This window comes from Rhopilema esculentum, chromosome 21 (assembly GCF_057945365.1).
Source record: "Rhopilema esculentum isolate cy_ngs chromosome 21, ASM5794536v1, whole genome shotgun sequence".
NCBI lineage: Eukaryota > Metazoa > Cnidaria > Scyphozoa > Rhizostomeae > Rhizostomatidae > Rhopilema > Rhopilema esculentum.
The window spans coordinates 8,605,259-8,629,814 of NC_142835.1; the positions used below are offsets into that span (position 1 = coordinate 8,605,259).

Genomic DNA, 24,556 nt, shown 5'->3' on the forward strand with positions numbered 1-24,556 from the left:
TACACTAAAAACTATTCGTTCGGTTCGGTTCGATTCGAGTTGTTCAGAAAAGCTAAATTTTGAAACTGCATAATATGGAATTCGCGGCCTGATTCTCAAACAACAAATTTTTGGTAAAGACTTATTTCAACATGAACATTTCAACTCTGCGATCTATTTTTGACAAATATGAAGATTAAAAGTTGAAAAGGCTTTCTAGGAAAAGAGAATTGGTCAAAAATTCCTTACAAAAAATAGTTTTTCGAAGAAACGGTTTTTTTTTCTAAGAAAATCACCAGATATAAACAAACTGTCCTAACATGCTTTTCGTTTTCTAAGGGAATTTGATTGTTATTAGGTTTTTGAAGAAGCAAGGGTTTGACGAGCAACACAAAAGAGTGACGCAATTTCCGATTTGGAAGGTTAGCGCAGAGTGTCACGTGTTTCGATGCATTTTTAGGTCAGGGATCACATGACATTAACTGCTTTAACTTCCTTCACGTTCGAGCCATACTTCCTTTATCGGCATTGTCTATAACCAGTTTGGGTGTTCTACAGAAGCGAGGGCAATCTTTACAGACAAGAAGATCGGCAAAAATGACTGCACTAAGGATTTTACTAATTTCACTTCTGTTAACCATTGGTAAGTTGTTGCGTTGCTACCCATATAGAAAGTTTTAAGTTAATTTGCAGGCAGATGACCCGGCCATTGAATGAGCGGTTTTGAACAGTTTATGTAAAAGTTGTACACTGACCAGCTTATTCAACGCCTCATCCGGGGGGTAAATCACTCTTCAAAAATCTTGTAGATCTTTGATGAAAATCTGATTGTTTTATGTAAATATTCCTGCAAACCCTTTGTTTTGGTGGAAATCTATACGCTATTTGCATGAGTGAATTGCCCCTTGGCCTCGTACCGTAAGTCAAACATCTAACTCGTGATCTGTGATCTGCAGCCATAGTCTCCAAAATTTAATCACAAAAATACGATTTCAATCTACTGCCTCAACGCCATGGTACCCTTTTATGATCCCGAATTATCGGCTTTGAGGCCTTGGTACCGAAGGTAGCCCCTAGTCCAGGGTCACTTCAGCTATGGCCCCCGCTCTCTTGTAAAACGACTCTGGGACACTTAATCTTTTTTGGGCAAGCTTGTAGTTTCACTTGCCCCCTCTACTCAAGTCAAGCAGTACATCTTCATTATCTGATTGAGAGTTTCTGTTTTTTAGAGTTTCAAAGGGCAAGCCCCTGGATCCCCTTCATTTTGTATTTTGTCAAGTCCTGGTCACGCATGTTGTAACCCCTAGATTACACGTTTTTTTATTTATAAGAAACTTGTTTATAAGAAACCTGTACGAGGATGGCCAAAAATTTGGTACGCGGCTCAAGAGCACGAGTCCAAAAGTTTTTACTTTGTTGATTTTTCTTTGGAAAAGGTATTTTTCGTGGCGAACTGTGTTTATATTCTTCCAAAATTGCTCAACTTCAAAACAATAAGGAAATTTCAGGTCCAGAAAAAAGAAACCAACCAAGAAATTTTTCGTACTAAAACGCCAAAATTTGGATGCCATGTTAAGAATCTTCTAGTTGTTAGTGCTGATCCACGTTTTTTATAAAAAAAACGTGTAAGGCATCCGTGGACAGTGTTCATCGATTGCTTAAACTAAATTTCATCCGAATACCCAACGATGTTAAGTTTTAAGATTATAGTTTTCCTTTACTTTCGACATAAAAACCAAAGCAAATCTTTCCTTCTTGCTTTTGCTTTTTTGTATCATTTTGAAGTAAAGAAAATGATTGAATCTGACTGATTATATAACTATCCCTCCAACCCTGCAAACTAGTGCCCAGATCCCATTTTTCAGCGATCTAATGTCATTACAACATATGAAAGAGGGCGAATACCGTTACAAGATAAGGACTTTCGGGAATATTTCACGGTCGCACCCCTCAAAACGCTTGAAGAAAGCCTTTTGATGATGAATGCTACTTCACCATACAAGAAAACGAAAACCTTGTCTGAAAGGGAAATATTGCATTCACAGCATATGCTAACTGTTGAGCACTGACAATTTTACTTAAACTAAGACAAGGTATCTTATTAGAACACATTAAACCAGAAACTTGGCTTAGTATTGGTATTGTTTGTTCTCTGTTCAACTTTTCAAAAACAACTAATTAGTAGCTTATAGTGGCTGACTTTAAGATATAAAAATGTATACAAACATCCCATTCAACACAAGAAGATTCTTGAAAAAGAAGGGAGAGCTTAAAGACCTTTAAACTAGCGGCTTATTAGCTTAAGCACTTTTAATATGGGGGCCTATTTGAGGGAGGCTTATTCGAAAGGGAACTTATAAGAGTCGTCTATAGGTTGCCACATAAAATATACGTGAATTTGCAAATTTGCGTGATAAATCTTTTTAAAATACTATAAAAGGCATAGGTAAAGGTTCAAAATATATATTCTAGTCTAAAATATTGATATTCTCATTGTTTTGCGCCGTTTATTTTAGTTTTTTTCATTCGCCACTGAATGTGTTACCAATTATGAGCTGAAGTGGTGTATATTCAAGTGGTGTATAAAAATTGATGTGTTAGGGTAGGGGTTCTTTCGGCGAGGGGGGGGGGGACTTTTTTAAGGATTTACGGTACCGCAAATTTGAGATGTATGATGGGTGACAGTATCATCTATCTGAAATACCTAGGGGAGACTATAGTTCAACCCCTATGCTTTAATACGGTTGAACGGTGATGCAAGTGATTTTTGAAGGGAATTCCCAAAAATAAAGAGGGTGTTTAGGGTCGCTGCATGCTGCATAAGGAATGCAGACTTAAGTCATAACAGAGAGAGGGGATTTTCCTATGGATCATACCCAGTGAGTATTTTCAATGCGTTTGTAAGTACCGCAATGCGGGTTTTCGTTGTATTTGCACCAAGTATTTGCGAAACTGTCATAATAAAATGCATGAAATCTGAAATACCTGTTTTAACTCGTAGATGCTTAAAATTACTTCATAACTTGATAGGTTCAAAGGAATTGGGAGAACAAGCATGGTCCAATGGATGAGTTCACTTTAGCCCAAAAAGAATATAGAATTTGATTAATACAAATTACCAATGGCAAGTCAATAGTCAACATGATATCTGCCATTAGTAAAATGCCACGAGACCAAAGAGCTATCGTAATATATGTATTGTTCGGTACTTATTGGCATTAATTATTTTTGCATATGGAGAATAACTATAATCACTAAAAAACAGCCCAAAACAACTTCTAAGTTGCCTATCAACAGTGATAATGATTAATTTTTATCTCAAATGTTGGCGTGTGTCACTTAAATTGCCGATACATCAGTTTTACTCATTTTTGAATTCTAAAATTCTGAATCTTTAAATCCAATTGTGCCCAATTTTTGGAAACAGAAAATTCTTTCAAATAATCCAGAGACCCGAAAGTAATTGGGACTACAAGCCCTATTCAAAAGTTTCAAGTATTGAAACTATGGAATGAAGAAAAAATGCATAGAATGAAGTGAAAACTATTGTAGTTATGGAATCCCAATACTAACGGTGACGGGGGGTGGGAGCACGGGGGCGAAAATATTCTTTAAAATCAATAATTATACTTTTATTTCCCCCTAATTTCCAGTGTTTCTCATCACTGCAAATTTCTGTGAATTTCGGATTGGTAGTATGGAGCAGTGGCGTACCCAGGGCTGAGCCAGTTAAGAGGTCTAGGGCGGAGCCCTTGAAAATTTTTTGGACCACGCCCTTCAGACACTCGCAAATGCGGGGAAACGCCCTTTTTTGCAAAATGTCACCCCGTTATTTGATTAATGTTAGCTACGGTAAATAGCAAAGTATTTTAAAATTGTTATTGACACAAGCATACAGTATACTACACCCCCCCCCAATGAATTTGACATCATTTTTGGACAAATCTCGAGGATCATATTTTAGAAAAGTGGGGGGTCCGGACCCCCTATTCCCCCCCCTTGGGTACGCCACTGCAAGAAAGTATGAAAATGCATACCAAAATATGCCTGACTATAACTGGATACTGAGGAAATTTGACGCTGCATATCCACACTTTATGGCTAATATGCATGGTAAGACAGCTACGTAGTAGCGCGAATGTCAAACATGTATCGATTGCAGTATACAGGTTTTAGTTAGCCTGCGTCACAGAACATCAGGAAGGCTTGCAGGAAATGACGTAATGGCAAGGCTTTCCCCAGGCTTCTATCATCACATGACACCAGACTTGAGTGACCGTCTCTTTGGAAGCGTGAGCGAAGTATTGGTGCTGATTCGTTTGTCAAATTACGTAAAGTTTGTTGAAGGAATCTCCAGTTCATCATGAAGTCTTGTTTGTTTTTCTTAGCTTTCCTTGCTGGTAAGTTTTAAATTTCCCTCGTTTGCTACTAAGTAGTATTTTTGTTGGCATGAATAGGAATGCATGTGACGCTTAAGCTGCGTCAAGTTCAGACACAACTTTGTTACCAGCGTAGATACACTCTCTCAGCAGTGAACTGACTGACATTTAGATCAAACGTTGAAAAATTGCTATAAACTCTGTCATTTCAAATAGTATTTAGTTGACTAAATATGCAGCTACTTTGTACTAGTCTCAAATTCTACTGCGAAGACAGGCCATATGGTTGCGCAAGAACTTGCATCATATCGCTGGCGCTTCCTGAGTAGAGGACGATGTTCGATAAAAGTCCATAAAATGATACTCAAACCTTGTGTATTTGGGATATTTCATACAAGCCTTTATGATTTTTGAGGTTTCCTGGACCTTAAGGTACAGTTCGAGACAGGACCAACACCCACTTTTCTTATTCAAGCATTTAACCATTATTTGAGTTGTTGCACTTGTATCCAAAGAGAAAACGTTTTTGCTGATTAATTAGCAGTTTAATTAGAAAGGTTGATAAGGAAGTTTAATTAGCAGATATTGCTTCTAAACCTGGTAATGCTGCCTTCATCTGTTTATGTCATTTTGATTTGAGTTGCTGGGAGTTGGAAAACGAAACTGAACTGTTTATTGCACTGTATTAATAATGGGAATCCTTGATAATGATATATCATAATCTGTTTTGAAGAAGCAATTATAATTTTATCAGGAAATTCATAATTTCACCAGGAAGCTCATTCCACAGCTTTTAACCAAAGTTGACATTTGAAGTGATGTTACTGAACTGTATTCCTACATGTCTGGATATCCCCCTCTTGTTTATTTCCCTATTGATATAAGAAGAAGATTCAAGTATAAAAAAAGTTTTAAGATAAATCTCAAGATTGTAACAAGCAATAAAAACAAGTAATAATGTTCCTGGCTTGTTACAAAGCTGTCAAATTGCACAGGAAAGAAGCAGCATTATGTGTGCATGTGCAAAACATTAATTAATGAATGAGTTGGGGATGACTGAGGAGAAAGTAAATTGATACAATATAGGGGCATGTTGCCCTGATTGAAAATGTAACAGGAAACGTGAAATTTACATCACCTCAATTATGGCTAAGCTGCGACCAAAATAGCGCAAAATGATGTGTATATGTCATTTATCAAAGTTAAGAAAACATTTGCATTCAATTACTCAATCAATGAACAAAGAATTGGACAAGAAAATGACTCACCTGAAACAAAGAAGTATGTGTCTGCCATTTTGCATAGGATATTTTCAGTATTCTTTTTTTATAATTTTTTTTAAAGGGGAAGCATATTTTAGTCAAATATATTTAAAAAAATACTCTAGAGCAAATTTAATACATTTTGAATACAATTTTCGGCTAAAAAATTGAACCTTGTCAAAGCCGTATAATTTTCCCTTTGTTTTGACTCTTATGAAAGCGACAATTTTGCATGCGCCAGATCGGCGGATAAAAAAAACTCGATGAAACATTGGCATGCAAGGATGTTTTAAAGGTTTTTGCAAGTGTTTAATCGATTATTTTCTTTTCGATTTTTTATTCGTGCATACTAATATTTAAATATGGAAAATATACCCAATCAGGGCAAGACAACTAAGAAGTATCGTAGCTTTTTCAAAAAACTTTGTAAAACTAATAATCTGATTTTTTGAAATATATATCTGAAGAGTCTGGAGGATTTTTCAGTGGCAAGTTTTATGTCTTATGTTTAAGTCTATGCCAAATAGAAAAATTTTGATTTTATCTAGGTATACTCAATCAGGGCGACGTGACCCTATATATATATATTTAGATTAAATATGTATACAGTACTGTTGTACCAGTCTGTCATATACCAGGGTGCATTTCGTCTTGACTGTATGCTGAAGGTCCACCAGGGCATTTGTTTAGGTACACTGAAAATATGAGCAGTTAATAAAACTGTAAATATCTTGATTAATAAAATGATTAATAAAGTAAACTGTGGTGTGTGAGTTTTTATTTAATGGCTTTGCATGTTAACTATGTACGTGGTTTCTTTTTTTATGTCCAGTTTTATGTACGCCAAAATCTTTTTATTGGTTTGCAGTTGAACACCGAAAAAAAACCTGAGTGCACGCCAAAGATCTTCAGGCCTAAGAACATGAAATGCACCCTGGGTCATAAAGTGATTAATACTATATAGGCAGAGGTGTACTAAACACTTTGGTATATAGAGATGGGCAGTTGTGCCTGACAATTGCATCAAACATGAAACTTAGTGCTGCAACTTATAACCTTGCTGTACTGTATTCCATTTTTTATACTCAGGTCGGAACAAGAAACAGATGGCTATTCATACCATATCTTGCTCGATAGCTTTAAGTTTTCATGACATCATGATTCCAATATACTTAGATAGCAAAGGCTACCAAATGGTTATTTAAAAAGGCTTCAAATTGCCAAGGCAAGGTGACAGAATTTTTGGAGTGGTTTGAGAAGGAATTATCAAAAATTGACATCAGTTTCTGTAAAAAATGAGAAATAATATGTATGTTTGTAATCAGTTCCAATTCAGAAGGCAAAAGTATGCAATGTGAGATTCATGGACATTGATGTTTCCCTGTATGCCAGTAGACTAATGGTTATTAAAGATAACTGGCTTTAGTTAATGCCTACTTTTTCTTGTCTTCCTAATAGATAACCTTATAACCTTTTTATTCTATCCTGTATTGTGTACACACCAATCTTCTTCAGTTTATTTTTCACCGCTTTTATTTTTTGTACAACCACTGAATAAGAATAATTTCATTTGATATCACAACTTTGCTTATATTCTCAAGACAACATTTTTGTAATCAGATTTGCCCATATTGAATTGTTTAAAGGGACCATGCTATTTCATGTGCTATGTTTGGGTCAAATCTTGCCCTAAAGTTTTACACTTTATTTTTTAAACAATCTTTTGGTGGTACAAAACTTTTAAATGGCTTTGAAAAAAGCAAACATTTAGTAAACTAAAGCTATTTCAATCCACAACTGGGTGTATATATTTCTTAGCGTAGAGTTTTCGATCTATGTTCTAATGTTTTAAACTCTGAAGAGTGTCAAACGAAAAGCTTTAGTTTACTAAATGTTTGCTTTTTTCAAAGCCATTTACTTTATTTTTTCTAATTCATTTTGTTTTTGTTGCATTTACAACTAAATAATGATTACTCGATAAACTTTGATTTATAAAGGGCAAAATATAAGTTGGCCCAGATGCACTTGTATTGAAGTAAAGTGGAATCATTGAAAATCAAAAAAAGCTTTTTCCACTACGACAAATAGTAATGCCATTTCTGCTAATGAGTTTGTCCTGCGTCAAGACAGTGCAACCAAATCTTTGAATAATTAGTCAAAATTTAACAAATCCAGCAAGAGAGAAATTTTGCTGGGCACACTAAAATGCTTATTTAAAGCAATTTGAGATCTATAGTTAGAATACAATAGTGATTATGTTTGTTATGATTTAGCTGTTTTTCAGGCCTTTACAGTTTAAATCAATTCAATATTTTGGTTGTTCGCATTGGATTTATATATCAACATTTTATAGGATTCCTTCTCGTCATTTTGCAGTGTTTCTACCCATCATTTGCATCAATTTTGGTATTCTTAACTATCATTTACTCAAAGACTGCTACCTTGAAATAGTGAAATTAGAAAGAAGTTCAGTAAATTTTGTTGAAATTTTAATTGCCAAGAGACAAAGAAGCAAAACATATATTTTCTTAATCCAAGAAATTTATGGTCCTCCTTACAGGACATGTATATTTAGTAATCGACTGCTGAAATGAGCAGCAATTTTTTATTATTATTGGTATGTACAGCAAACACACCAAGGGGTATAACTTTCATGAAAATTAGAATTCAACATTTGCTGTATGTTAGCTTATCATTTCTGATATTAAGGAAGTAGTGAAACAAAATGTTGCATTTGGAATATCATTAGCATAGGAAGTAAAAGAAATTGCACCTTGAATGGATACTTGAAGCACCCCAGATCTAATTTGGCTAGGAATGAAGTGTATTATATGTGCAAATAGCTTCTATATGCTACTTAGATGAATTGGTTTAGAAAAATTAATTATTCTCGTGTCATTTGTAGTTAGGTACCTAACTTTGTTTATAGACTCTGAAAATATCATTTTCTGACAAAAGACATTTGTGTTATATACTTTCAAAAACCTTTGTCTAACAGATTCTTTGTAAAACACTTTGAATAAGAAGCTCAAAAAAGAAGCTTTGATGTGATGTTCCTGTTTAGTATCTTGTCAATTTGAGTGAAGAAAGAAATTTTGACAAATCTTAGAAAAGTAATGCTTGAAAAACAAACTTAAAAAAAGAGAAATTTCCATTTGCTATGTTATCTTTTTCTAGTTTAAAGTATTATTCAGCATAAAGTATTTGTTGTTGCTATTACTGTTAGTGGCCCTTATGTTGTTGTTGTTACTAACTAAACTTTTCATTGGCTTTTTATATTCAAAGACTTTCAGGATGTTCAGACTTTCCCTCAGGGTTTTTGAATGGTGGAGAAGACCAATGATTATGCAAATATGCATGATTAGCAAATTCGGCTGTTGTGTAATTTATTGAGCAATTTTGATGCAATTTTGATAAAAAAGGGGGGGCAAGGAACAAAAAATTATATGACTTTTTATGCTTTCACTTGATGATGAGGCTGTATGTTGAAACATTGTTAATAGACCTTATGCCATTCTTTGTTTTATTACAAGTGAATGTGTATAGGGCATTATGATATAATGAACGGAATTGAATTAGGAATGTTATTATGTGGCAAAAGTTGCAATGGTTCCTATCATATCATGTGACTTTCCATCGTTGATGTTTGCTTAGATTCCTATTTAATGTGCAAAGAACACGGAGCCAGTGTGAAAGACAGTGTGTTGCCTGTGTAACTCTGATGTGAACTGACTGACTAACATACAAATGAACATACTTATTTACAAAATAAATGTGTTGAATAAGGATGAGTTAGGATGATGTATTAATGATGTAATGGAAAAGGAAAGATCTAGACTTGGGAAGAAATCAGCATGACATAGATGTGTGAATTTGTAAACAATGGTGAAGGGAATGTCCTGTGGTAGGTGATGCAGGAATGGCGTAAGTTGATGTCATTGCAATTGCATGATCGATGAAGGAGTAGGAAGTGCGTGTAAAATGGCCTAAGTAGAGTCACTACAATGATGACAAAATATACCAAATAATCTGAAACACATTAAGATATATCTCTGCTAACAGTCTTTGTTGTGTTAAACTTATTATGTGTTCTTTATAGTTTGCTGGCAAGTTAGTTCAGTTGGTGTTGCTGAAAAAGCATCCACCACTGCAAAAGCAACTACCAATTCAACTACAAAAGCAACCACCATTTCAACTACAAAACCAACCACCACTGCAAAACCAACCACCACTGCAAAACCAACCACTACTGCAAAACCAACCACCACTGCAAAACCAACCACCAATTCAACTACAAAACCAACCACCAATTCAACTACAAAACCAACCACCACTGCAAAACCAACAACCAATTCAACTACAAAACCAACCACCAATTCAACTACAAAACCAACAACCAATTCAACTACAAAACCAACCACCACTGCAAAACCAACAACCAATTCAACTACAAAACCAACCACCAATTCAACTACAAAACCAACAACCAATTCAACTACAAAACCAACCACCAATTCAACTACAAAACCAACCACCAATTCAACTACCATGCCACCAACTACATCTCCAAAGCCAACTACACCATACCAACATTATTTCAAGCTTACTTTGCACAAGGATAATGTTAGTTGTGCAATGATTGAAGGATCCATAAAATTCGTGGTTCAGTACAAAACTACAAAGGACAAAAAGGTAAGCTTCTTTTTGTACATGGTTTTTTGTAAATGTTTTACAATACATAGGTACCTCATATTGTTTATGATATTTCCATTTGCTTGCCACTATCTGTTTGAGGCACAAGATCAAGATGCATGGAAAGAAATGTGGAGACCTTTTGCTCGTGTGAAGTTTTCTGAAAGGGAGCTTTTAACCCTGTTTTTACAACTTTTCCGCTAAAACTGTATTTTTATCATATGTAAATACAATATGATTACATTGGAATATTAGGGAAGAAGGATTCAATTTTAATGTTGTTGAACATTGGTATTATTTGAAGGACAGAATTTTTTGATGTCTTAGGAATATTAAAAAGGAATAAATAATAATATAATAGTTTATGAAGACCATGTCAAGAATTATTTTTATTTAAGATCATGAAAATTTGTTACAGGAAGCCAGAAAATATTTATCAATACTTTCCAAGCAGCTAGCAACAGCTTTATTTTTCTTTTTCACAGATGAACTCTGCAAGCTTTTACTTGCCAGGAGGTGCACAAATGAATGGCTCTTGTGAAAATACAACCCTAAAAAATGATTCAAAAGCAATGATTTCTCTAAGTTTTGATCAAACTAAATTTGAGTGGACATTTGACGTGAAGAAGGATTATTCTTGGTCAACATTGAATATGACATTTTTTGGCAGTGTCAACAGTTCTCTTTTTGACAACCCTGCAGGTATGGCTCTAAAATAATTATTCTCTGACGTTTTCAACATATTGCAAAAATAATAATAAACATTATTTGTTGTTAGAACTTTAATTTTGAACTTGAATAGCTGCTGTAATTGGGTCAAGCATTTAGTCAAGAAAAGCATGGGTATTTACATTGACACCCATTTGAGTTGAGAATAATTAGTCGGTATAAATTAAATCTTAGTCGGTATCTCATCTTTTTCTTTTGCTTCTAGAAAATGTGTTTGCAGCCATTGGAAAGGAATCAAATGTTAAGGCATTCACTGCCTCAAAGAATCATTCGTATGAGTGTGGAACTACTGAAAGTGTTGTTCTTGATGGCAACGTAACAATTGTCTTTGAGAAAATACATATTCAACCGTTCCCAGTTTCGAAAGAGAAATTCAACAAAGGTATGTTTTTATGCTCCTACATTGCTGTATAACTGAAAGTATGAAGACCATGAAAATTCAGTCGGGAACATGCATTGCCTAGTAATGGACAGCTAGCTACTCTAGCCATTACTTCTTATTCAGTAATCCTTGCTACAAAGAGGGTAAAGACGTAACCAGCTCTTTTCTGTAACTTAATTTTCTAGCACCATTTTTGTCAGAGCAAAGACATCATTCTTTCATATCTAATTGTTTTGGCCATTAGATTAATTGATGTCTGTTCTTGTAATTTGAAATGTTTTGAAGGCAATCCTGAGTGAGAATCAACTCTTCTGTAATGACATGAACATCGATCTCTACTTTGAGGAAGTGAATATTTCGTTCTTTCGTGACACATGAAAAGGCAACCTATCCTTGTTCCTTCTGGGCATTGACATGGGTGTTTTAGAATTTTCTAAAGCCTAATTTACAAATGAGATTGTGCAGCTAACTGGTCTAATGGAATATAGACCTCTCCTGTAAATTCTTCTTGAGTTCATGAAACATGTCACAATGATGTCATCCACGCAGCCCTAGGTGGACTTAGCCACTGCAAGCTATTTTCCTAACTTCTTTGATATGTTGTTGTGAATCAGCTTTTTTATTCCTGCTTTCAAAGTGTATATATGTTTTAATGTAGAAATATATTTGGGCGTGATTCTGCGCTCAGAACTCTTTATTTTCTCAATTTGCTTGACTTTCACTTGAAATTGTCACATGTCGTCATATTGACTTTCTTCGGTCTGATTCTTGTCATTTTTCATTGTTTTTGCATTGTATTGGATCTTACCGGTTTTTTGTAAGATTCGTGGTTTCATTTTTATTGACTTGCATAGCATTTTGCCCGCCATTTGAGAATTCTTCTGTGTTCTTGTGGCCATTTGTTTGTGTTTATAACAATACGTAACTCAAAATTATTCGCAAACATGACAACGAATGATGCTGTCATGTCATCCTTCCCGGGTTCCATTCTTCTTGACTCGAGATCCTTTGAAGCCACTTACATTTCCATCGAATTCTCTTTTCATGCAAAGTGAGCATGTTATTTCGTTCAGGTCCTCGATTTTGTGATTTGGTCCAAAGTTGCCCCCCGTGCCTGTATTTGTATCAGTTTTATTTTATCCTCATGAAATGATCTTTTTGTTCCCCTTTTTTGTGGTGCGCAAATCTTGATGCAATTTTTTCATCGTATATGTTTGCGTCAGTATTTGCTTTTATGATATTTTTTGTGTATGTGTCACGCTTTTTAAAAATGTTGGCATGTGATGAGATATTGAAGATGCCTGTTTTTGTCGAAAAATTTGATGGAAGGATAATATGCTTCATATGATGTGAAAGGGCAAACCAGGGAATGGGGCCCTTATTTGAAGCATTTTCCTAAGAGAAGATATGTATTGGATCACATAACCCAAATTTACTATATGGAGAAGTTTTATGGATCCTATGTTGCTTGATACACTTTCCTTTGTATCCCAATTACCCATGTCCTATATTGTATACCTAATTGGTAGTGGTGTGTAGTTGTTCATGGGCTTTCTGTTGTTTCTTCGCAGCTGAAGTCTGCCAGACTTCCACCCCCTCGAAGTCGACCAGCAATGTTGTTCCGATCGCCGTCGGTTGTGCTTTAGCTGGACTTATTGTCATTGTTCTCATCGCTTATTTGATTGGACGACGCAAGTCAAAAGAGCCAGGCTACCAGCAGTTATGATTGGCTTATTTCTTTCGCACGAGATTCTATTGCTTGAAGCAAGATATTTGTCAACGCATTGAATACACACGGGATTGCTCCAGAAAGCCTCATGAGGAATTTGTATTTGTAATTTGATGAAACTCTCCGGACTTTTCGTTATATTTTAAGGTCGTACAGCTTCTATTCTGCGAGCGACACCGTCTGAATCGTTTTCAAACTTTTGATATGACTTAAAATACAGTGCATCTTGCTTTCCTGTCGCTGTCTAGAATTTGGAAATGATTGTCTATGATTTAGAAAGGCAGTAAAATAAACTTTGTCTCAGAGAAGCTGTTTTTTAATAGTAAGAATAAGCGGGATTTGTTGTACCTTGTGAAATAAAGACCAGAGAAAATTGTTCGAGTCAGTTAGGTTTAATAGCCTTGACTTTTCTATGATTCTTTCTTGATTTCAGTGATTTATGCACACAGAATTACCTCTTTATTTTTCCTTAATTTCAGTTAATCAACTTTTTTTAAATTTGAAAATTGTAGTTCGGAATTCTAATCAAAATAAAAGAGGTTTATAACTACTCTCCTTTGTTCTGGACTGTGTCTGTCGGTAAAGTTTTTTATGCGTGGCTTTGTCTTTAAGTTTACCGTTTCAGAACTGCTGGTCTTTTGGTTTGTATCTAAGCAGAATGTGTATGGAATGGTGCCAAACACTACTTTAAATTGGTAGGATCACCACTGGTACAAAGTCACACCAGAAGTCTCAATTTCCTATCCAGCGTTTAAACCTAATATCCGCCATCTTGTCTCGGTCCGACACTCAAAGATCGCTAAAGATAACTGAAATCAGTCCACGTTCTCTATTGTCCTAAACTTTCTGCTAAATTTCATCTCAGATCAATATAAATAATTACAATGATAATGTACCATACATCTGCAGATATGTGTAATCAATAAATTGATCCTTTTTTCTGCCTCTTTCTTGTAAGCTGTAGATGGGTAATATCATGAAGCAAATAGAACATACTATATTCTTCCATGTAATTTTTGATCCGCACCTAGAGATGGATTCCGTTGTTACTGCCGATCGTCCTTTTACTTTTCATCTTTGTACTTTCCTGGTTTTCATGTCAGATTAAAATGTCATTTAGTATACCGCGAAACTCTTCCGCCTCTTCCTTTCCACTTGAAAATCGTTATTGTTGGACACAAAAGTAAGCTTTCCAAGTGATTTCATTTACGGGTCATCATGAAATGAATATGTATTACGATTGTCTTCCTACGTATTCACAATGCTTGTGATCTGGATTTGCGACAAGTGCGAAGATGGGGAACACACTACGAAAGACGAGATCTTTTGCTTGCAGCGTAAGGTACTTGTAGGTAAGGGCTGGGAGTGGCAGTGCCCCTTGACAGCGAAACAGATTTGACACGAAATTGTGCTGCAGAGCATTGTTTAAGAAATTTTCACTACTGGGGAAAATTTACAAAAAGGGCCTAACGAGAAATAACCGAAAGAAGCACACTGGTCTACGCTGCAGTGAGCCGTTTATTTGAAACAATAGAAAAAAGACAAGCACAGCTAGAGAAAAAATTAATAAAAACAGTGCAATGCCAACCTCAGCCAGTTCGCACTGGACACTGTCACACAATCTTAAACCTTGAGGGGATCAGGGATCCAGTTACCCTGGGTACCAAAGCCACGTAGCGGAGGAATGTCTTCCGGAGAAGAATAAAAAGTGACTCTGGGCTAACCCTTCATCTCATATAGATGCTCCTCTTGCCTGTTCCTATCTTCTATTTCCATTCACGTATTAAAGAAGCACATGTCTTTTTTAGTATTGTGGTTAAATGAAAGGGGCACAGCATCACCGTAGAGTTATATGTAATGTTTCTGATAGAAAGGATTAATTTGAGTTGGATATCATGAGATATGCTGTTTTTTTAAAAAAACGGAGGTCAGTGGAAATCGCCAGGGCCCCAAACTTCTGGGGAATTTCTGTGATTTTGGTACTCACTGCTGGGAAAGGCATTGGGCCCACTGGGGGTTTTTCCCCAGTAGCTACACTGTTAAAAAAATGCTCTGTTGTGCTGTCAATGATGTTAAGCTGAAAAAAGGGAAAATCCCCCAGTTCACCGTAATGTGCTAACATGAAAATACACTGGGAGCATTAACCAATCGTCTGGTGTTTATTCTGCATCGAAGCAAGAGCAACAAGTATATTGCGACCTGTGCGTTTATTTCGGTTTTCTTTCTTTTCCTTCATAGTACCCTTACATTTCACTACGTTGTCGTTTCCAGCTTGTCTGCACACTCTGATACTGCAACCCCCACCCCCCCCCCCCCCTATCTGATAAGAATAGATGAAAGGATTTCGCTTACCAACGACAGCTCAACCCGCATTCACACTTTCACGAGACGTTTAATGCATATATGTTAAAGTTTAGTGCATTTTCCAATCGTACACCTTGCTCTTTCTTGTTTACATGTTTCAGATGTTGCACTGTCCAAACATTTTGCTTACCCATTTTGCTTTACCACATACTTTTCATGTACGAATGCGTCACACTCTTTTAGTAGAGAGACTTCTTCTCACAAAACAATTCCAGGGGGTATAAATCAATCACTTACCACGTGTTTATACCAAACGTAACTTGATCACGTTTTGTTTACTCGCCAAGTTTACGAGCTTAGAGAGAGCTCCATTTTTTAAGGAATCCAGTGTTATGACTGGAGTCGTCATAGATGAACAAAGATGCCTTTAGTTTTATGTTTAACCAAGGTTAAGACTTTGATTTTGATTGATAATGTTTGAAAAAAAGGACAGAGCCAGATGGGTTTTGACAACAAAGTTTAATCTTAGTTAAGAAAGTTACCTATGCCAGGCTCTTATTGTCATTAGCTGCATTTCACGACTAAATCAATTAACCTTTTTCTTTCAGCGGACGAATGCACTTCTCCAATGAATTCGAACAAGCAAGACAGCCTCGTTCCTATTATTGTTGGGTGCTCCTTGGCTGGCCTCATTGTGATTGTCTTGATTGCCTATCTTCTGGGTCGTCGAAAAGCGCCTAGAGGTTACGATAACATCTAAATAGCTTGGGATCGTTCAATGCACTTGCTACGGAGTCGGTCATTATATGTCTTTCATTTTTCTTTATCAAGGCATTTCTGAATTTCAGATACTGACATGTTTACAAGAATTCACTCTGTTCTCCTGTTTTCTATCTAGGCTTTTTCTCTATTGACATGCCGAATTTTCTATCCAGTAAAAATTAGGCCCCAGATGCTCGAATTTCGAAGTTCGCGAGTGAAAATGAATGACGATGAAAGGAAAGCATGCAGCTACCTTTCACACCTCATTGCTCTTACTGATTTCTATTGGTTGCTGTCGGATGTAGAATAACCTTAAATTAGAAATGTTCATCCTTTTTAAACCCAAAAACCACCATTTCAAACAGAAACATGATCGGTAAGAATTTCAATTCAAGGTCGAGAAAGTCCAGAATCCAAGCAAACAGTTTAGGTGACATTGCCGACCGGCTCTGTTTCATATGCAACTTCGTCAACGTAATTTATTCGAAAAAAAATTTTGTTGCTTCTTTGATCTTTATATTAGTTGAAAGTAACCTGCCTAGCCAACTTTCTTTTGCGGCAACTGTCGCTCTCCAGATTCAATCACTGCAACCTTAGCGAAATTTAGAAAAGCCAAAGCTAAAATTAAGATCTGTTGTGACACGTTGAAACAGTCAAAAGTTCAAGGGGGATATGTGTTCCGATCGTATCCGAAACGTCCTCACTCTTCATATAAAAGATATCGAAAGAAAAAGGCGATGGCATAAAAGTGGTTTAGTGTCGAAATTCTCTTAAAACGACTTAAAAATTCCTCGGTTTTGTCAAGCGTTGAGTTATGCTTCCCGTCATCCCATCTTATCGAAGTTACAGAAAATGATTGTTACTGTAAATTGCTAGAAATATGGTACAAAACATTGCCCATAGTTATTTCGTCTATGGAACCCCTTTCTGCCTTTTGATGCCATGCTATTGTATTTTAATGCATTTTATCTGGTACGAAACACTTTTCACAGAACCTAACAGATAGCATTATAGTAGAATCAACTTGGACACTAGTCAACCTCAAAACCCTTCTTTGCGTTCTCAGTTCTTACTGTTCGTGACGTAGATAGGTTCATATTTAGCTGTGATTCGTTGGTAGCTGTGATTGTTTCATGTACGTAATTTTCCAATGAATGTTTATTTATCTCTTAATCATGTGACAGTTGTTAAGGATATGTGAATCAGCTAAAATTTAATTTCTTTTCTGTAACTGAGTCTCTACTTTTTCCTCGAAAATTTTTAGCGTAGTCAGCACACTCTTGTCCGAGACACTTGGGTAAGCGAGGAAGGAGCTGTGGTTGGTGGTGTTTGGAATTTTTGCATATAAAATAACCTTTCCGGTTCCTCTCTTGGGTTTGATCAGAATGATTGACAAACGTTTAGTAGACGTTTTACTGATTCAATTTTTTTCTCTAAACACAGAACAAAACTAAGCATCCATTTGTAACTATCCTTTGGAGGTTGTGAATTTTATGAAAAGAAATGTGAGTGTCTTCATTGACCAAACAAAAAAAATTGTCGCGTTAGTATTATTTTTATGTACAAGATTTGGACAGTCCTTGTCACCTTTTGCCGTTCGATGGTGTTAAACATTGTTTAGCCTGTTCTTACAAATCGTGTTTCGGAGTTAGGCCTTTGTACGCAGTCTAGCAACACAAATTCTAGTTTGGGGAATCATGCTAGTTGCTTCGAGCCTCTGATATTTCAAGTTTGATTTTTATTTTGTTACTTTAATGAAATGAAAACAGTAAGTAGAATGAAAACAGTAGAATAAAATAAGTAGAAGTCCCGCGGAAGGCACAGAGCAGAAACATTTTTGGAAACCGAGTACTCTTACAGTGCAGATTGCAGAAGCATCCCATTTCTGCCAGTTTCCATTGCCAAACCGTTTTAAATAAATTCAGTTTTACAGAAAGATCCGCTAAGTTCGAAAAATTTATTCAAGCCTTGCAAAAATTGGATGTTTTGTTGTACAAAGATATAACAGTGAATTTAATGGTTAACCCCCGTCTTTACCATCGAGAGCCCTGTATTCTAAAAGCTGCCGGTCCTTATCAATAAAGTAGGAAAAGCTGAAGGGAACTATTTTCGGGGCTAACCTAGTTGGTCAATGGGGAGGAAGCTCACACACGGAAAATTTTTGCGAAAGAAGGTTGCTAGCAGGTTGCATCTGGTCGACCAAGTGCTGCTTTTTGCAGCTCAATAGAAAGTGTACGATCGCACCTCTCCTGAAACGAGTTTTCTCAATCGATAAGTGATGTCCTCCCGTCGAAAAAACAGCACAATTTTCACGGAGACTTACTCTTCTACGGAGAAGAGGCCTAGGGGCCTATACCCCCTGTAAATGGTGGATAGGTTTGAGAGGCGGATCCAGACTACAGCAACCTATGCAGAAGCCTAAGTCAGATTCTTACAACAACAACAACAAATGGAAACTGTCGAAAAATTTTAATCAATAGTTTCTTTGGCAAATTTTTTAGCGACGTCCGTCCTAGATCTGCCCCCGTTGATCCCAACAACCTGCAGACGACAGGGCATATATTTTACTGACGATCTTTCGGCCTCTCCACAGAATAGTCGAGTGGCGATTCTAGGCTTTTATCTGGTCCGTATTTTCTGAATCCAGGATCTTGTTTGTTTTCGAGAGCCAATCACCGCTTGTTTGAACTATGCAAACGTCTTGTAAGCCAATCAGAGTGTACTTCACCTCTGCAATCTTTGGCGCGAGCGTAGGTGAGATTTGATTTATCAAATCAGAAGTAAGGCCTGCCTCTGCAGCGGTGACCTATGCAATTGTTCACAGTTAACCTATGCAATTGTTTGTTGCGACCAATTAAATGAGAATTCCTTATTGGAGCCCCCTATTAAACATCACTGATACTGATTTCATTCAGAAATGTTTTGGCGTTTCCAAAAGAAAAGGGCGTGGCTTCTCTTTCTGACAAAGAATTTTTCCGAAGAACAAATTTAATTTAAGCTCATTGCGGTTAAGTGGTTCCCTAACAATGGAAAAGGAACAAAATGTAATGTTGTTGTGCAAGCCGAGCAAATGGTGTGTTTTGCAATCAACAATATTAAACCACAAATCACATCACGAACAAATCAAAATTAATTCCATCGCGGGGGCCCCTTAGTTATGATAAACAACACCCTAATCTCAGGAAAAACATTTTGGGCTTTTGGTGCATCAGCCCTTGTCTTGCCTGAGCAATGACGCAATTTTATGGTCGGTGTTTGATTCCAGGGAAAAAACTGCCTCAGTTTTTTACCCCGATAATCAGACTGATACACCTGTCACACAATCGAATGACTGTGTGAGAAGAAGTGAGACAGGAGAAGGCAGAAGGAAGTATATGACGGGATATAAGCAGGAGGAGAAGTGAGTACAAGGGGACAGGGATGGGAGGGGAAAACGCGTACAAACAACGCGTGAGTCTTGCTGCAAAATATGACATGACCCTAGCTGCATCACTGTACTTAAAGAAATATGCCAGGAAAAGACCACCTAGAAAATACCACAAGGTGATTAGCAAATAGCTAAGGTAACATGATATCCACAGCCTACTAAGGATATACGTGTGGGACCACCCGATTCTAGAAAAGGGGAATCTGCGCACTTTCCCCGCGGGTATTAACTCGAATTAAACGATTAATTCCCATTTAATTCCATCGCGGGGGCCCCTTAGTTATGATAAACAACACCCTAATCTCAGGAAAAACATTTTGGGCTTTTGGTGCATCAGCCCTTGTCTTGCCTGAGCAATGACGCAATTTTATGGTCGGTGTTTGATTCCAGGGAAAAAACTGCCTCAGTTTTTTACCCCGCCACAAGAAACATGATAATGTTTACACCCATCAAACACTGACTTAGAAAACCTGTAACTGGGGGAGACTCTTGCCCTAACCTTACTAAGGGAGGAAGTTATTGGTGAAGAGAAGCGGGGAGAGAAAGCAAGAGAAAAGTTTTTTTTTTTTTTTTTTTTTTTTCTTTATGTTTGCCAACAACAGCAAACGCTTTTTTTTTTTTTTTTTTTTTTCTTTGTATGTTTGCCCACGACAGCAAACGCTTTTCGTTGTATGTTTGCCAACAACAGCAAACGCTTTTTTTTTTTTTTTTCTTTGTATGTTTGCCCACGACAGCAAACGCTTTTCGTCGTATGTTTGCCAACAACAGCAAACGCTTTTTTTTTTTTTTTTTTTTTCATATGTTTGCCCACGACAGCAAACGCTTTTCGTTGTATGTTTGCCAACAACAGCAAACGCGTTTTTTTTTTTTTTTTTTTTTATATGTTTGCCAACAACAGCAAACCTTTTCTTCTGCATATTTGTCAACAATAGCAAACGCTTTTTTTTTTTTTTTTTTTTTTTTTTTTTTTTTTTTTTTTTGCATGTTTGCCAACAACAGCAAACGCTTGTTTTTGCGTGTTTGCCAACAACAAGAAACCCTTTTCTCCTGCGTGTTTGCCAACAACAGCAAACCCTTTTCTCCTGCATGTTTGCAAACAACAGCAAACGCTTTTTATTTTTCATGCTTGCCAACGACAGCAAACGTTTTGTTTTTTATTTTGCATCTATGCCAACAACTGCAAACGCTTTATATTTTTTTTTTTTTTTTTTTTTTTTTATTTTTATTTTTATTTTCAACAGTAAACCCTTTTCTTCCGCATGTTTGCCAACAACAGCACAACGCTTTTCTTTGCCTGTTTGCCAACGACAGCAAGCGTTCTGTTTTATTTTTCATGCTTGCCAACGACAGCAAACGTTTTGTTTTTATTTTACATGTTTGCCATCAACTGCAAACACTTAATATTTGTTTGTTTGTTTGAACCTATAAATTTGCATTCTGCCATCAACAGCAAATGTTTTCTTTTATTTACATGCTTCCCAACAACTGAAAACGCTTAATGGTTTTTCTTTTCTTTTATATATATATTCGCATGTTTGCCAAACAACAGCAAACGTTTTGTTTTGTTTTGCATGCTTGCCAACAACAGTAAACATTTGGTTTGTTTGTTTTTTGTTCACCTTGCCTGTTTGCCACCAAGAGTAAAGGCATAACTAGACGTGTTATGGCGACAACAGCAGACGCTTTTTTATGTATGTATACGTATGTATAGCCCTGGAAAACTATCTCCATATTTTATTTGAATATATAAACCATAACAAGAAAACATTTCGTATTTACTATGTGAATTTCCATAAACGCAGCACACTATCTCCATATTTCATGTGAATTTATGAACCATGGCAAGGAAGATTTTGCATTTGCCATTTGAGTTTGCATAAACACAGCAAACTGCCACTATATTTACCATTGCAGTTTGCATGACAGAACAATTGACATATTTGCATTTATTAAGAAACATCACCACAGTAAGCTATCTAGGTATTTACCGATTTATATTGCAAACATTGGTTCTGCAGATTCAGCTTATATGTTTTAGATTCTGCAGATTTGTTGCAAAGCCACAGTAAACTATTCTACATTTACCAAGCAAAGTGTGCCTAATGTTAGTAAATTCATTGTAAAATGTAAAATAGATTTGCATAACTACAGCAAATCAATTCTATATATATATATATATATATATATATTGAGCAAGTTTAGTATTAACAATATAGCACGTTTTACATTGTTGAACCAAGAAGTTCGCTCTCGACAAAAAGGCTTGCCTAAAGTAGCAAAATACAGCTTGCTCAAACCAATCAAATTTGCACCAGAACAAAAGTGGGCACACAATGCATTCATAAATTGGCAATAACAACAAACATTTGATGCATTTGCCGATCATGATTGATGAAAACAGAGAGCAAAGTTGCCAGCGCATTTTTTCTAAATTGTTTAGCTCTGCTGCTATACAAATTACACCAAAATACCTGTATTACAATCAGTTTTTTTTTTTTTTTTTTTTTTTTTTTTTTGGTTGAAAATAAAGCGTGTAGTTAGTTGGAAGTTTGTTGCCATGGTGACTAGTGACACTTATAATAATGTAATAAGATATGAACAATTTTTTTTGCGGTACAGAATTTGAAAATGGCTTTGAAAAAAGCAAACATTTTACAACATACTTAAAGCTTTTTCGTCTGACACTCCTCAGAGCATAAAACGTCAGAATAGGTTCCGAAAAACATGTTTGAAAAATATATACCCAGTTGTGGATCGAAATAGGCCAATCAGAAAAACGCAAGCACAAGACCGGTATAGTTGACCAATCAGTGCCGCGAGCCTAAAGAAAAATTACCAATGGAGTCCAAGAGAGAAAACGAACTCCTTTTGTCTACACAATGGCGGCTTTTTCGTTTTTATGTAGATTGACTCCAAAACTGCTAGATGGAAGGACGACCGGGCTCTGCCAATTATCCGAAACATGTCGTCGTTATAGAGTTTTGCACAATCTGGGTTGTCTAAAAGATGTTGACCAATGGCAGAATCACTTGTTTTAACAGTGTTTAAAGATATCTTCAAAATGCAACAAAAGCTACTATTTCAGCATACGGAAAGTATACGGATTAAAAAGCAAAGTGCAGAGAAATGTCCACGTGCCTCAGATCCACTCTAAGTGTTCCTGCACATTCTTGCAAAAATCTCTAACAAATCTTTTTAATTACCGTAACCAAAAAGGACGTTCACCGAAACCGAAACCGAAGGGCATGGCCGCAGGAATTTTCTGAACGGGGTCCTGTTTTGTCAATAACCACTGGGCACAAGCCGGCTCAAGACGGCCCTGCTTTTTGGTATCATCTTGCTGTAGGCAATATTTCCATTTTGTTAGGCAGAGTAATCAAAGGAATAGACCAATTTGGGTTATCTAAAAACAGTAAACTGGCAATCAAGATGTTCCAAGGGGCATTGCCGAGACCGCAGTGTTAAAAATGTTATGTAACTCGAGCGAAGTTTTGGTGCCAGACTGAGGTGAACACTACCGTGAGGGCCCACTAAACCACAGCCAAGCAAGCAATGTGATATTACCAAAACAATGAAAACAATCCTTAGTCAATTTATTGATTCATTTGATTATTGATTTTTGTTGAAACAAGATCAAACTGATATTCGAACTTTACAGGTGTGTTTGCGAAACTAAAGAATGAAGGTTAGAACACTGGGAGCAATATTGGGATCGCTAAACGCTTACTATGACCATACTGGCAGGTTTGTTAAACCACAGTATGACTGCTTTGAACGGGGGGCGGCAGTGTGATGCAGCCAAAGCAAGGGCCTGCTGAATTGTTTGCAATGCCGATGGGTGTCATTTAATTGGATCTTGATACTTTTAAAAGCCTAAAACAACTGATCCTAGATGAACCATGTAACGTGTCCAGAAAATTTTGCTGGCATGACTATATAATTTTAGGCTAGTGTTAATTTCCTCCACGTAAATATAAAATAACGGGGCAGTTTGCCACACACCCCTTACGCCAACAATGACACAACAAAGATACTATTCGCTATTGGGGGGATTTTAGAGACGGCGTTTGTTGAATCCCAGATGAATGGAACCAAGGACGCCTGCGCCAGGAGAGCAGCTAGAGCAGTTGCCCCTGACCTCGCGAAATTGAGCATTTTTCTTTGTTTGACTATTGTACGGGCCATTGTTTTGCCCTTTTTTCCCTACGCTTTGCCCCCGTTGCCATCTCTGAGTACAGGCATCCTTGCCTTGGACAAGAACATGACAGGGTAAATTAGTTGAAAGAATAAGAACAAATAACAACAAGCAGGTATTCGTGGTGGATGCGTTTGATTGGGCGGCCTGGCATGTGGCTTTACCGAGAGGCAGCACTGTGGTCTTTGAATACTGCCCCCTTATTTTGTTGTATTTATGGTGGAGATTTGAAGCTCCAGGGTTGGTATGATGAAAAGCGGCAGGAAATAGTGGATCGAAAATAAAAAACAAATAACCTACAAACCATGCTACAGCCAATGTAGAAAAAAAAATGCTGGTACAACCTTTTCTCTGGAGCACGTGATAGAATCGAGATGCAGGGTAACTGAAACTGTAATAGCAGTAGACAGCAGCCACTGAGCGCTTGACCTGAACTGCTATAACTTTCGATAACTCTGCCAAGGCCCAGCAACCAGTACCTGCAACTTTCCAGCCATACTATGACAACAGTAAGCAACGGTCGAAATCATGACCATGATCAGCGCCCGGCCATTTGACGGTAGGACTATGTCCTTTATTAGCGGGTTCAAAATAAGTTACACTTTCGCAGAATAGTTCACTTCTCTACAGAGAAAACGCGTACAAACAACGCGTGAGTCTTGCTGCAAAATATGACATGACCCTAGCTGCATCACTGTACTTAAAGAAATATGCCA

General features: G+C 36.7%; 1 protein-coding gene across 3 annotated transcripts; it reads left to right on the forward strand.

Annotated features, from left to right (window-relative positions):
* The first annotated feature begins 464 nt into the window (after window positions 1-464).
* On the forward strand, window positions 465-17,430 carry LOC135684823 (LAMP family protein lmp-1). 3 transcript variants are annotated; one of them, XM_065200493.2, is made up of 5 exons: window positions 465-622; window positions 9,720-10,312; window positions 10,798-11,014; window positions 11,247-11,423; window positions 16,065-17,430. In XM_065200493.2, the coding sequence occupies exons 1-5, from the start codon at window positions 577-579 to the stop codon at window positions 16,214-16,216; spliced, it is 1,185 nt and encodes a 394-aa protein (XP_065056565.2). In that variant the 5' UTR covers window positions 465-576; the 3' UTR covers window positions 16,217-17,430. The 3 variants fall into 3 exon arrangements, with proteins under 3 accessions (XP_065056565.2, XP_065056564.2, XP_065056566.2); XM_065200492.2 differs by lacking the exon at window positions 16,065-17,430 and adding an exon at window positions 12,995-13,699 and having other exon boundaries at window positions 466-622; XM_065200494.2 differs by lacking the exons at window positions 465-622; window positions 16,065-17,430 and adding exons at window positions 4,222-4,379; window positions 12,995-13,699.
* The last annotated feature ends 7,126 nt before the right edge of the window (window positions 17,431-24,556 follow it).